General features: G+C 54.3%; 1 protein-coding gene across 1 annotated transcript; it reads left to right on the forward strand.

The window, feature by feature from the left end:
- The first annotated feature begins 160 nt into the window (after positions 1 to 160).
- Positions 161 to 12,269, forward strand: VPS11 (VPS11, CORVET/HOPS core subunit). The gene is given in 17 exon segments (XM_015428037.1): positions 161 to 324; positions 730 to 878; positions 1,299 to 1,431; positions 1,625 to 1,791; positions 1,900 to 2,147; positions 4,241 to 4,442; positions 4,641 to 4,792; positions 5,460 to 5,593; positions 5,596 to 5,636; positions 5,985 to 6,128; positions 6,628 to 6,816; positions 7,349 to 7,510; positions 9,005 to 9,144; positions 9,323 to 9,525; positions 10,246 to 10,417; positions 11,767 to 11,989; positions 12,105 to 12,269. Coding segments are annotated over 17 exon segments (2,778 nt in total). The 5' UTR covers positions 161 to 170.
- The last annotated feature ends 96 nt before the right edge of the window (positions 12,270 to 12,365 follow it).

Below are 12,365 nucleotides of genomic sequence, written 5' to 3' on the forward strand. Positions count from 1 at the left end.
GGCCCCGAGCGAGGGGAAGGAAGGGGGCGGGGCGCCGCCGGTCGCGACGCTGCCCAAGGGCGCCTCTGGGCATGCGCGGCCGCCCGCCGCAGCCCTCCTCGGCCGCCCCACTACAACGACCGTCATCCCGCGCGCCGCGGTCACATGACTGCTCCCCGGGGCCCGGCAAGATGGCTGCCTACCTGCAGTGGCGGCGCTTCGCCTTCTTCGACCGGGAGACGGTGAAGGAGCGCGCGGGGCTCGATGGCAGCGGCGGCAACGTCCTGCTCCTGCCGCCGGGGATCGCGGTCTGCGACTCGGGCCGGGGCAGTCTGGTCTTCGGGGATATCCTTGGGGCGGCGCTGCGGTGGCTGAGAGAAGGGCCGGGTCGGAAGGTGGTGCTCTAGGAAGGCTGCGGCGGCGCCTGCGGGGCAGCCCGACCGCGCTTGGACGCGGGGCTTCGGACGGGCGGGCTCGCCTTCCAAGGCGGCTTAGAGTGCCGGGCTAGGGAGACTCGCACTCCCAACTCACGAAGCTCGCACGGTGGCGGGGGGGACCTTGGTCTCTAGCCACGCTCTGTTAAAGCAGCCTACTGTGCAGGGCTGATGTGATGGCCCCGTTGAGTGGGGAAGGGGACACATGTTTGCTGCCCTGGGATGGTGGGAGAGAGGGAAGGGTAGGCATGGGGTGGGGGCTGCTTCTTGACAGCTGCTTCTCTGTAATCCCGAGAGGCCCTTAACGGAAACCCACATATGGAAGGCCAGATATGGTTCCTGCCGCGCTCCCTGGAACTCAGCAGCTTTCAAGCTTATAAACTGAGAGTGACTCACCTGTATCAGTTGAAGCAGCACAGTATCCTGGTTTCTGTTGGGGAGGATGAAGAAGGCATTAATCCTTTGGTAAGTTGGGCAGTGCAGGGAGTCTCTTCCTGATTGAACAGATGCTTTAGTGATCCTTGCTGTTGTGGGGGAGGAGCCTAGCTGCAAACAACAGTGCAAGTATGGTGGTGGTGTGGCTGGAGTTGGATGTGAGACCCACTTCTGTCATTGAATTTGCAGGATATCTTTGGGTCAGTCACACATGCTCGGTTTAACCTACCTCACGGGTTATTCTAGGGGTAAAAGGCAGATGCCATCCTGAGGTTTTTGGAGGAAGGATTGGGTAAAAGTGAACTCAGTGGGTAGGTAAACTTCATTCTGCTGTTCTATCAGGAGGAGCAAAGAACTTTTTTTTGACAGCAGCAGTTAGCTTTTAGTGCAACAGAATTACTCTAGAGGAGCGCGCTTTCCCTAAATAAGTCTCCTTGTGATGATATGCAGGTCAAAGTCTGGAATCTAGAGAAACGTGATGGTGGGAATCCTCTGTGTACTAGGATATTCCCTGCAATACCAGGCAACAAGCCCACAGTTGTGTCCTGTCTCACAGTCCATGAGAATCTGAACTTCATGGCTATCGGTAAGTGGAAGCAAGGCCAGTGCTGCTGCTGCTGGATATGCAAGCAGAACGGAAAGATATGGTAATCAGCTTTAGAACAGTGCTTCAGCTTTCCATGTTGATGCAATTGAACTTTTAGTCTGTTTTCTACTAGTAGAGAGCACCAGATGTTCTAGGGTTGCCATGAGAATTCGGTACCCCTTTGCTTCCTTTGGTTTCACAGATGGGAGTGTTGTGCTTACAAAGGGTGACATAACACGAGATCGGCACAGTAAGACTCAGACCCTCCATGAAGGTAGCTATCCAGTTACTGGCCTTGCCTTCCGCCAGTCTGGCAAAACAACTCATCTGTTTGTTGCTACCACTGAGAGCATCCAGGTACACTGTTGGGGGTGACTGGGAGAGGGATCAAGACGGAACAGCCTGGCCCAACCACTATCCCAGCTAGTGAGTTTCATCATTGCCTTTGTCTGGTTGACTTTCCAGTGCTACACGCTTTCTGTGAAGGATTATCCGCGGCAAGAATTGGATACCCGCGGCTGTGGGCTGCGCTGCTCTACACTGAGTGACCCCTCCCAGGACCTCCAGTTTATCGTAGCAGGGGATGAGTGTGTGTATCTTTATCAGCCTGATGAGCGTGGGCCATGTTTTGCTTTTGAGGGGCAGAAGCTTATTGCCCACTGGTATCGGGGCTATCTTGTCATTGTGTCCAAGGACCGGAAGACCTCTCCAAAGTAAGGACACACTTGTTTGTTTGGGATTTGTTCTACTGTGTGTTTCTGGATTGGGATGGAGAGGGGCCTTCTAATTGTCATTCGGTTCTCATTGAGTGCAGAACTAAGCAGAAAGCAGTAAAAACTGGTGGGGAATTTTTTTTTGGCTTTCTGCCACTTGTGCAAAAACAGCAGTGCTACGTCTCCTGTGTGTGCTGGATGGATTCTACACCAGTGATCCCAAGAAGATGGCTATTGATATGGGGCCTGCCCCAGCATAACTTTCTCGTGTGGTGTCCTGTTGACGGTCATTGGGCAAGCTGGTGTCCCAAAAGCATCTGCAGGGAGGCATTGTAAATAGTAAATATTTGGAGACAAAATGGTAACATTTAGCCTCTTGCTCAGGGTAAAAGAGGAGAGCGCAAAAGTGGGCTTGAAGCTCAACATCAAAAAAACTAAGATCATGGCATCCGGTCCCATCACTCCTTGGGAAGTAGACGGGGAAGTCGTGGAAGTAGTGACAGACTTCACGTTCCTGGGATCCCAGATCACCGCAGACTGTGACAGCAGCCATGAAATTAAAAGACGTTTGCTCCTTGGGAGGAAAGAGATGGCGAACCTAAACAGCATGATAAAAAGTAGAGACATCACCCTGCCAACAAAAATACACATGGTCCAAGCAATGGTATTCCCAGTAGTCATGTATGGCTGCGAGAGTTGGACTATAAGGAAGGCTGAGCGCCGAAGAATAGATTCTTTTGAACTATGGTGCTGGAGAAGACTCTTGAGAGTCCCTTGGACTGCAAGAAGGTCAAATCAGTCAATCCTAAAAGAAATCAAACCTGACTGTTCCCTGGAAGGCCAGATAATGAAATTGATGCTCAAATACTTTGGCCACCAAATGAGAAGGGAGCACTCACTGGAGAAGACCCTGATGCTGGGAAAGATTGAAGGTCAAAGAAGACGGAGACGGCAAAGGATGAGATGGTTAGACAGTGTCATAGATGCAACAAACATGAAATTCAGCAAACTTCAGAGGACGGCGGAAGACCGGAAGGCCTGGCGGGAGCTGGTCCATGGGGTCGCGAAGAGTCGGACTCGACTGTGCGACTGAACAACAACAACAACAACTATTTTTGGGGGGCCCTTGAAAAAAAAACCCTTCAAACTCTTATGAATTTCCCCCCTTTTGGAGTGAGTGAAATGCTTTGAAGGACGGGGTGTCACTCAAAATGTTTAGTAGGAACATTTTTATATAAGACAAGCTGAAGGAATGGATTATGATGATTCTTATGTGTACTGTAAGCATTTGCAACATTTTAAAGAATACACTGAAATTTCAACAATTTTGACAACAATCAATATGCTATGTGTTTAATAATGTACTATTAATGCATTAATGTCCTATGTAATGTAATAACATAGTATTAGAAAACTGAATATTTTCAGTGTTAAAAAGTTTAATAAGATTCCAGCATGGTAGTCCTACCTATTGTGATGGTATTAGAGAGTTTCTGTCGAAATATTATTCAAGAGGGCTTTTCTTTGTAGGCAATAGAGTTGCACTCTGCTCAAGGTTTTATTTTTTATCTCTGATATTCAGGGATATTTTATCTCTGAAAATGGGGTCTCTACTGCTGGTCATTAAGACTAGGAGTGCCTGATAAATGAAATAGAATTTACATGTTTCAGTAATAGTAACAATCATACAACTTATAAGGGCAACTTGCCATCACAACATGCAGTAGCAATGAGATCTGTAAATCAAGACACTGAAGGCAAGAAGGCACAACTAGGCACAGCACAGGTGGTGGATGTAAGGGGTGGGGATTATGCAGGGAGTAACAACTTGTGGGAGTGGGGAACTGCTAGGTTAGATGTGAAATCTCTGTCTATGGAGTGTCTAGATTTCCCATCTGTGAGCAGAAGGCTGCTGCATTTGCCTGGAAATTGTGAGGTTAGTAGACCTGAGAATTACTCAGGTGATGCGTATGGACAGTTGTTCCCTCACTTCCATGCCGTGGGAGTGCATGAAATGTGGTCGGGGGGGGGGGGGGGTGGGGGAGAGAAATCCAGGGAGACTCTCCCTCGCTCTTGTTCGTCTGTGTTTCCAGGTCTGACTTTGCTGGTGGTGACCCACAAAACTCTGACAAGCAAATCCTGAACGTTTATGACCTCAGCAACAAGTTCATCGCTTACAGCTCCGTCTTTGACGATGTGGTGGACGTCCTGGCCGAGTGGGGATGCCTGTATGTGCTGACTAGAGATGGAAAGCTCCATGCGTTGCAGGAGAAGGATACGCAGACCAAGTTGGAGGCAAGGGGGCTTGTGGCAAATGTCTCTCTGAGGCTGGTGGGGGTCTGGGCCAAGGCCTTGCTGCTTCTGGCAGGAGCTGTGGGTCAGGACCTCCATTCAGAGGCCTGGCACCCAGCTCCCCACCAGGAGTCATAAAGCCGTTTGGCTTCTGTCTCTGGCAAGCCATCTGAATCAACAGTTTCTTTTCACATTCAACAGATGCTCTTCAAGAAGAACCTGTTTGAAATGGCCATTAACTTGGCCAGGAGCCACCACCTAGACAGCGATGGGTTGTCCGAGATCTTCCGCCAGTATGGTGACCATTTGTACAACAAAGGCAACCACGATGGGGCCATTCAGCAGTATATCCGGTAGGCAAGGGGCAGAGGAGCCCGGCAGAGTTCGGCTCTCTGTCTGAGCTGCCCTGCCACCTTTCTCGCAGGGTTCCTCTTGCATCCTTTCCTGTGCAGCGATACTAGGGGAGCATTGCCTGAAAAGAAAACGAGTCATGCAAAAGTGCGCTTTGCAAGTTTACCCGGCAGATGAATCAAAACTGTACTTGGCTTCCCCCCCCCCCCTACGTGGGTGCTCTGGGGTACGGTGGAGTGGAGAGAGCATGGGCAGGGAGACCCGTAGCTTGCCTCTGAAGGGAGTGGGGCCGTGGCGCAGTAGGGGGAGCACGTGCTCTGCATGCAGAGGAGCCGGCTATTCAGTTCGTGGCATCTCTTGTCTTGTCTTGTTTTTTAAAATCAGGTTTCCAGTGGTTTTAAGACCTCTGCCCAAGGCCCTTAAGAACCACTGCTTGTCACTGTGTGTGGGGAGCTCCCTAAGGAGAATGAACACTACAGGGGTCTGCCAGATCTGACAAGTGCAGGTTTTGATACGCAGCCTTCATTTGTCACGCCATGACTGCAGACTATTTGGGTACCGTGTGAGGGGGGTGCGAGGCGCTGTGGCTGCTCTGCTGCCTCCCGAGTCCCCTCTGGCCTCCGCAGGCACCGCCTCAGAGGGATCCTAAGGAGACACCTTTCTCCCCAGGACCATCGGGAAGCTAGAGCCGTCCTACGTGATCCGCAAATTCTTGGATGCTCAGCGGATACACAACCTGACGGCCTACTTGCAGACCCTCCACCTGCAGTCCCTGGCCAACGCCGACCACACCACGCTCCTGCTGAAAAGCTGAAAGACGTTGCCAAGCTGGAGGAGTTCATCAAGGTGCGATGGGGCAGGGGTGCCAGGGCTGCTGTCCCAAAGCTCTTGGGGCTCGCTGGGTGTAGGACTCTTGTGTAGACTAGGAGTCTCTTGGGGAAACCTCTTGGGGGCCATCTCCTGCAGGACCGCGCCGGCTTTGGCTCAGGCAGTTGGGAAGCCTTGCCCCTTCCCTTTGTGAGGTTCTGAATCTGAAAGGGGAGTGGGGTGGCTGGTGAGGGGGAGGCAAGCCCAAGGCATTCATGCTGACGGGACTGCGGCCCTAGTGGCATTCTGCTCCAGACACCAAGGAGGCGTGCGTGTGGGGGTGGTCCACAGTCCCATGGAAGTGAGTTGCCGCGTCTTGCTCCACAGACAAGTGAGAGCGAGGTGCACTTTGACGTGGAGACAGCCATCAAGGTGCTGCGCCAGGCCGGCTGTTATTCCCATGCGGTGTACTTGGCTGAGAAGCACGCCCACCACGAGTGGTATCTGAAGATCCAGCTGGAAGACATCAAGGTGAGGAGCCGCCGCCTTGCCTGCAGCATCAGTCCTTTTGCCACTCCTGAGGAAATGTCTCAGCTGGGGGCAGATGGCCATATTCTTCTGCTAGGCCCTGTGGTTATCCAAACTGGGCATGAAGCCCATTGGATCCCATCTGCAGGGACATGAGCTTGCTTGGCTCAGGGGTGGGCACCTCACAGGCCTTCACTGCTTGCTCAGTTAGCCTTTTCCAACTTCCTTTTTGATTTTTTTAAAAAAATTCTGGAGCTCAAGGCTGAAGTTAGCAGGTCTTCTAAAAGGACGGCTAAACCCCTATTGCTTTCATCTCCTCCTGGGCTGGATCCCATAAAAGGACTGGGTCAATACCTGGTTATGCAAGAGCAGTGGCAGGATTGCTGCTTAGTTTGACCCCTGCCCCCAGGTGGTGGGCAGCTGCTTGGGAACTTGCTCAGTTGCTGTAGGGTTAAATCCTCTTGTGAGACAAAGCATCACCACGAAGCCCCCCCCCCCACAGAACTACCAGGAGGCCCTGCACTACATTGGCAGGCTGCCCTTTGAGCAGGCCGAGAGCAACATGAAGCGCTACGGCAAGATCCTCATGCATCACGTCCCCAACGAGACCACCGAGCTGCTGAAGGTCCTGTGCACCGCCTGTCGTCCAGCGGGGAATTGCGAGGGCCCGCCAGTGCCCGAAGGGCGGAAGGTACACCCGAGCTTGGAGGGGAGCAGCCAGGGCAAGGGGTCGCCTCGTGATCGTGCAGCTGATGACTGTGAGGAGGAAGTGGGGAGAAGGGAGGAGCAGAGGGCCACGGGCACGGAGGGACTGGAACACAGTTTGTCTGCCGAGTGGGCGAGCTAGGCTGCAGGACGGGCCTTCGGTGTATGGGGGCAGCAGGCAGCCTGGCACAGAACGCTGGCATGTGAAGCTCCCTGGATCTTCCTTGCTGGCAGGCAGCTGTCCAGGGCATCAGCCTGGCTCTTCTCATCCTCCTCGCTGATGCCGCAGTCCCTTATTGTGGCTGTCGTCAGTGCGGGTCCTGTGATCCTCTGCATAGCCCTTTTGGCAGTCCTATTTCACTAGTAGAAAATTGGGCTAGACGTGACCCACTGTCCCTGGAGGCCTTCAGGGCTGAAGCCACTTTGCCAGGCTGCGGGCAGATATTTCTAGGGTAGTCTCCGGTGCAGGTTGTTCTTCTGATGTGTCCCAGCCGCCGCCTTCCCTGCTTGCTTCGCAGGCCAGCCCAGAGGAGTTCATTCCCATTTTTGCCAACAACTCCCGGGAGCTGCGAGCCTTCCTCGAGCACATGTCCGAGGTGCAGCCTGACTCTCCGCAGGGGGTGTACGACACGCTGCTGGAGCTCCGCCTCCAGAACTGGGACCACGAGCAGGACCCAAAGGTACGTCTGTGCCTCAAGAGGTTCAGGTGCCCAGTGGGGCTTGGCAGGCTTCTTTGGGGGACCGATCTTGCAGCATCCCTTCATGTATCGGTGGATGTGGTGGCCACCTTGAATACATGAAGCTGCCCTTGGTCCAGCAAGGTCAGTATTGTCCACTCGGACTGGCAGCAGCTCTCCAGGGTCTCAGGCCTTTCACATCACCTCCTGTCCGTCAGGCAGAGAAAAGTCTTTCACATCGCCCACTTGCCACATCCTTTCTTAACTGGAGATGCTGCCAGTGATTGAACCTGGGACCTTCTTGGCCCTGGGACCTTTTGTGTGCCAAGCAGGTGTTCTTCCACCACTCCAAAACCAGCTTCTCAACAGCACACGTGAACACACAGAGAGCTGCCTTCTACTGAATCAGACCCTTGGTCCATCACAGTCTGCACTGTCTGCTCAGACTGGCAGCAGCTCTCCAGGGTCTGGGTTGGAGTTCTTGCGTATTACCTCCTGCCTGGTCCTTTTTAACTGGAGAGGGTGGTGTACCTGGTTTTAAAGTCTTTTTAAGCCACCTTCTCACCCAAATTAGAGCCCCTAAGACAGTAAATAATGAAACCATTAAATGATGATAAACACCCATAGATTTGTTTACATTTTATTTATGATTACAATATTTACGCTTCACCTTTCTTTGTGGTTCAAGGCAGCTTATAATAGATTTTTAAAAGTTCTTGTTAAAGCCAGAAGATGACACACCCCAAATCTCTCCCCACCTTAAGTGTGTGTGAGAGAAACAATGACATGAATGGGAGGAAGGGTCAATGAGAATCAATGAAGGAATGCCAGACAAAGCAAAAGGGTTCACCTTCTGGCAGAGGACAGTGATAGAAGGTGTGAAAGACGAATCTTCCCGAGGAGCGAATTCTGTAGTTTTGGTGCCACAACGGAGAAGGCCCATTCTGGGTTGCTACCCATCCCGCGTCAAGGAGCAGGGGCAACTGAAGCAGAGCCTCCCAAGGTGACCGATAGTGGTCAGGTAGGTAAACATGGGAGTAGGCAGTCCTTAATGTATGAAGGCCTCAATCCATACTGGGCTTTGAAGGTAAGGGCCGAGCACCTTGAACTGTGCCTGGAAGCAAATCAGGAGCCAGCATAAGTGGTACAAAACTGGGACAACAGGGTTCCTACAACCCACTCCAGCCAGGATCCCGGCTGCAGGACTTGGCACCCGTTGTAGATTCTGGATTCTCTTCAAGGGCCAGCTCCAAGCAGAACACATTGCAGTAGCCTAATCTGGATGTTCAGGCCGAGCCAGACCACTGATCCATCTAGCTCAGCATGGTCTACTCTGACTGGCAGCATCTCGTCAGGTTTCAGGCATGGCGAAGTGTCGCCCCAGGAGTGGGACCAGGCCCGGGACTGTCTGTGTCTCAGGCAGATGCTCCACGGCTGAGCCTGGTGTTCCCTTCCCTACCCTCTCCTGATGCTTTTGTGGCTTTGGGCTCCTGGCAGGTGAAGGAGAAACGGCACAACGAAGCCATTTCCCTGCTGAAGAGCGGCAGGTTCCGAAGTGCCTTCGACAAGGCTCTAGTCCTCTGCCAGATGCACGGCTTCAAGGACGGCGTCTTGTACCTCTACGAGCAGGGCAAGCTGTGAGTGCAGAGAGGCACGGGGGTAGCGGCGGCCGCCCTCTTCCTGTCTGGGGAGGGGCAGGCTGAGGGGCGTGCCTAGGGGTGTGGGGAGGAAGGAGCCGGGCAGGGTGGGGTCCCCACTGGGGTCCCTCGCATCCGGAGGCCTGGATCTCTTCACCGGCCCTCTCCCCTTGTCCAGGTTCCAGCAGATCATGCACTACCACATGCAGAACGAGCAGTATAGGAAGGTGGTGGAGGTCTGTGAGCTGTACGGAGACCAAGAGCCTTCCCTGTGGGAACAAGCCCTGGGCTACTTCGCCCACAAGGAGGAGGACTGCAAGGAATACATCACGGCCGTGCTCAAGCACATCGAGACCAAGAACCTCATGCCCCCCCTGCTTGGTGAGAGGAATGGGCTTCGGGGGCAGGCCCCCTGATTCTGGGAGGGGGCACGCGGGGGCTCCTTGGCCCCGAGGGGAGCTTCTGCAGGGGCGGAGCGGGAAATGATAAACGGGCTGCAGGCAGAATGGCAGCTGCAATTCGAGGCAAGGCTTGGCCCTCTGGTCTCTCCCTTCCCGGGAAGGAGCTGCCTGCCCAGCCCTGCTGGGATCAGCAGCCCAGAGAGGCCTCCTGCCTAGCCGGGGGGGGGGAGGGGCTGTCTAGGACTGCCCTGTTCTGATGGCTCGGGGTGGGTCGCTGTGCTGACCAGACGGAAATCCCCCGCAACATGTTGGTGGCACGCTGGCCACTGAGGATCAGCCCAGACGCTTCTGGGTCGGGATCGACCTTGAAAGGACTGGTCCCCTACAGCCGAACCCCCTCTTGAGGGGTTGGATTCTGGTGCCCCACAGCAGATAGACCAGGAGGTGCCCTTCCAGAAAGTTCTGTGCCACGGCCCTGAAAGCCAGGCCCGGCTGCCCGTGACACATGAGAGCAGCCTGGGGGGAAGTCACAGGAGACCCAGGTCAGGCCCAGGGGTGTGGGCCTGCCTTTCACTGGCTTGCAGTTGTGTAGGTCTGTGAGGCTTGGGCTCCCACGGGCAGCAGGGAGGCTCCGCGGTCTGCCTGCAAGCCTCAAGCAGGCGCCTCGGACTGTGTTCCCCCCCCCCGTCGTCTCTCTCAGTTGTGCAGACCCTGGCCCACAACTCTACAGCCACCCTGTCAGTCATCAAGGACTACCTGGTCAGCAAGCTGCAGAAGCAGAGCCGCCAGATTGAGCAGGATGAACAGAAGATCCAGAAGTACCGGGAGGAGACCAAGCGGATACGCAAGGAGATCGAGGAGCTGAAAAACAGGTAGCCGCAGCCCCGCCGGGTTCGCTCTGGCTTGGGGCCTTGGCCTCAGGTCAGAGGGAATGCAACAAAAAACGGGAACACGAATCCAACCCAAAGATTGAAGTAGGTACCATGCAGGTTGAGCAGGACCAATATTAAAAATGAATTAAATAAAATTAATTTCTTGTACAGTGCGCTTAAAATACAAATTAAAAACTTAGGCCTTGAATATAGCTCCTAGATAGAAACTACTAGACCAAGTAGTCCTCAGTGGTTTTAACCTGTATTTGAAGTGAACCTGTACAATAAATTGATTTATTTTGATTAATTTTTAACATTGTTCCTGCTCAGCCTTTGCGGTACGTAACTTTGGTCAGAGGGAGACATTCCTGCCCAATGCTTCCCTACATCCAGCCTTACTTGGTGTAGTGATGCTCGCAATCCAGTTTCTTGGATGGGGCTCAGATGTTTGTTCGGAAAAGGCATAAGAACATAAGAAGAGCCCAGCTGGATTAGACCAATAGTCCATTCAGTCTTGTCTCACATATTGGCCAACTAGTTCCTCTGGAGCTCCAGCTATGGGGCACAGAGGCCGAGGTCTTCATAAGAACATAAGAAGAGCCCTGCTGGATCAGACCAGTGAGGGTCCATCTAGTCCACCATCCTGTCTCATGCAGTGGCCGACTAGTTCCTCTAAAGGGCCAACAACAGAGCATAGAGGCCAAAGCCTTCTCCTGATGTTGCCTCCTGGTGCTGGGATTCAGAGGTTCCCCCCAGTCACAATAGCTAGTAGCCACTAACCGACCTGTCCTCCATGAATCTAACTAATCCCCTTTTAAAGCTGTTTATTCCTGTGGCTATCACTACATCCTCTGGGCAGCACTTTTTCACTCTGTGTAAAGTAGTGCTTCCTTTTGTCTGTCCTGAACCTACTGCCCATCAGTTGCATTGGATGCCCTCAAGTTCTAGTATTTTGGGAGAGGGGGGAAAAGTTCTTTGTCAACTCTTTACCCCATGTATAATTTTATAAACTTCTATCATACCCTCCCTTAGTTGTCTCTTTTCTTAACTGAAAAGTCCCAGAGACTCTTCAGCCTTTCCTCCTAGGGAAGGTGCTGCAATCCCATAGTCACCTCGATTGCCCTCCTCTAAACTTTTCCCAGCTCTGCAATGTCCTTCTGGGGATAGGACGCCCAGAACTGCACACAGTATTCCAAATGAGGCTGCACCATTTGCCTTCCTTAAGAGCTCTGAGGCACACGCCCATCAGGACCTCCCTGGCTGCTGTGGCAAGGGCTGCTGTGGGTGCCCACCGGCTGCGTGCGGCCTGTTCCCCCGGCTCACCCGGTGTGCCTCCCTCCCTCCCTCAGCCCCAAGATCTTCCAGAAGACCAAGTGCAGCATCTGCACGAGTGCGCTGGAGCTGCCCTCGGTGCACTTCCTCTGCAGCCACTCCTTCCACCAGCACTGCTTTGAGAGCTACTCGGAGAGCGGCTCGGAGTGCCCGACCTGCCTGCCGGAGAACCGCAAGGTGATGGACATGATCCGGGCCCAGGAGCAGAAGCGGGACTTGCACGACCAGTTCCAGCTCCAGGTGGGGCCCTGCCCCACCCCCCGGGGTGGGGGTGGGGTGGGAAGAGAGCCCCCCCCAGGGCTCCCCCCCCTTCTCCTCCCCCCTGCTCAGGGCCTTCCCTCTCTTGCTCTCGCAGCTCAAGTGCTCCAACGACGGCTTCTCGGTGGTGGCGGACCACTTCGGGCGCGGCGTCTTCAACAAGCTCACGCTGGTCACCGACCTCCCCGCGGGCCGCTCCGCCGCCGGGCTCGAGGCCGGCCTGCAGCGGGACTTGCTCATCCACGCCAAGCGGAGCACCTAGAGGGGGGGGGGGGGGGGGGGGGGGGGGGGGGGGGGGGGGGGGGGGGGGGGGGGGGGGGGGGGGGGGGGGGGGGGGGGGGGGGGGGGGGGGGGGGGG

Source organism: Gekko japonicus, unplaced genomic scaffold (genome assembly GCF_001447785.1).
Source record: "Gekko japonicus isolate JY-2015 unplaced genomic scaffold, Gekko_japonicus_V1.1 scaffold1031, whole genome shotgun sequence".
Lineage (NCBI taxonomy): Eukaryota > Metazoa > Chordata > Lepidosauria > Squamata > Gekkonidae > Gekko > Gekko japonicus.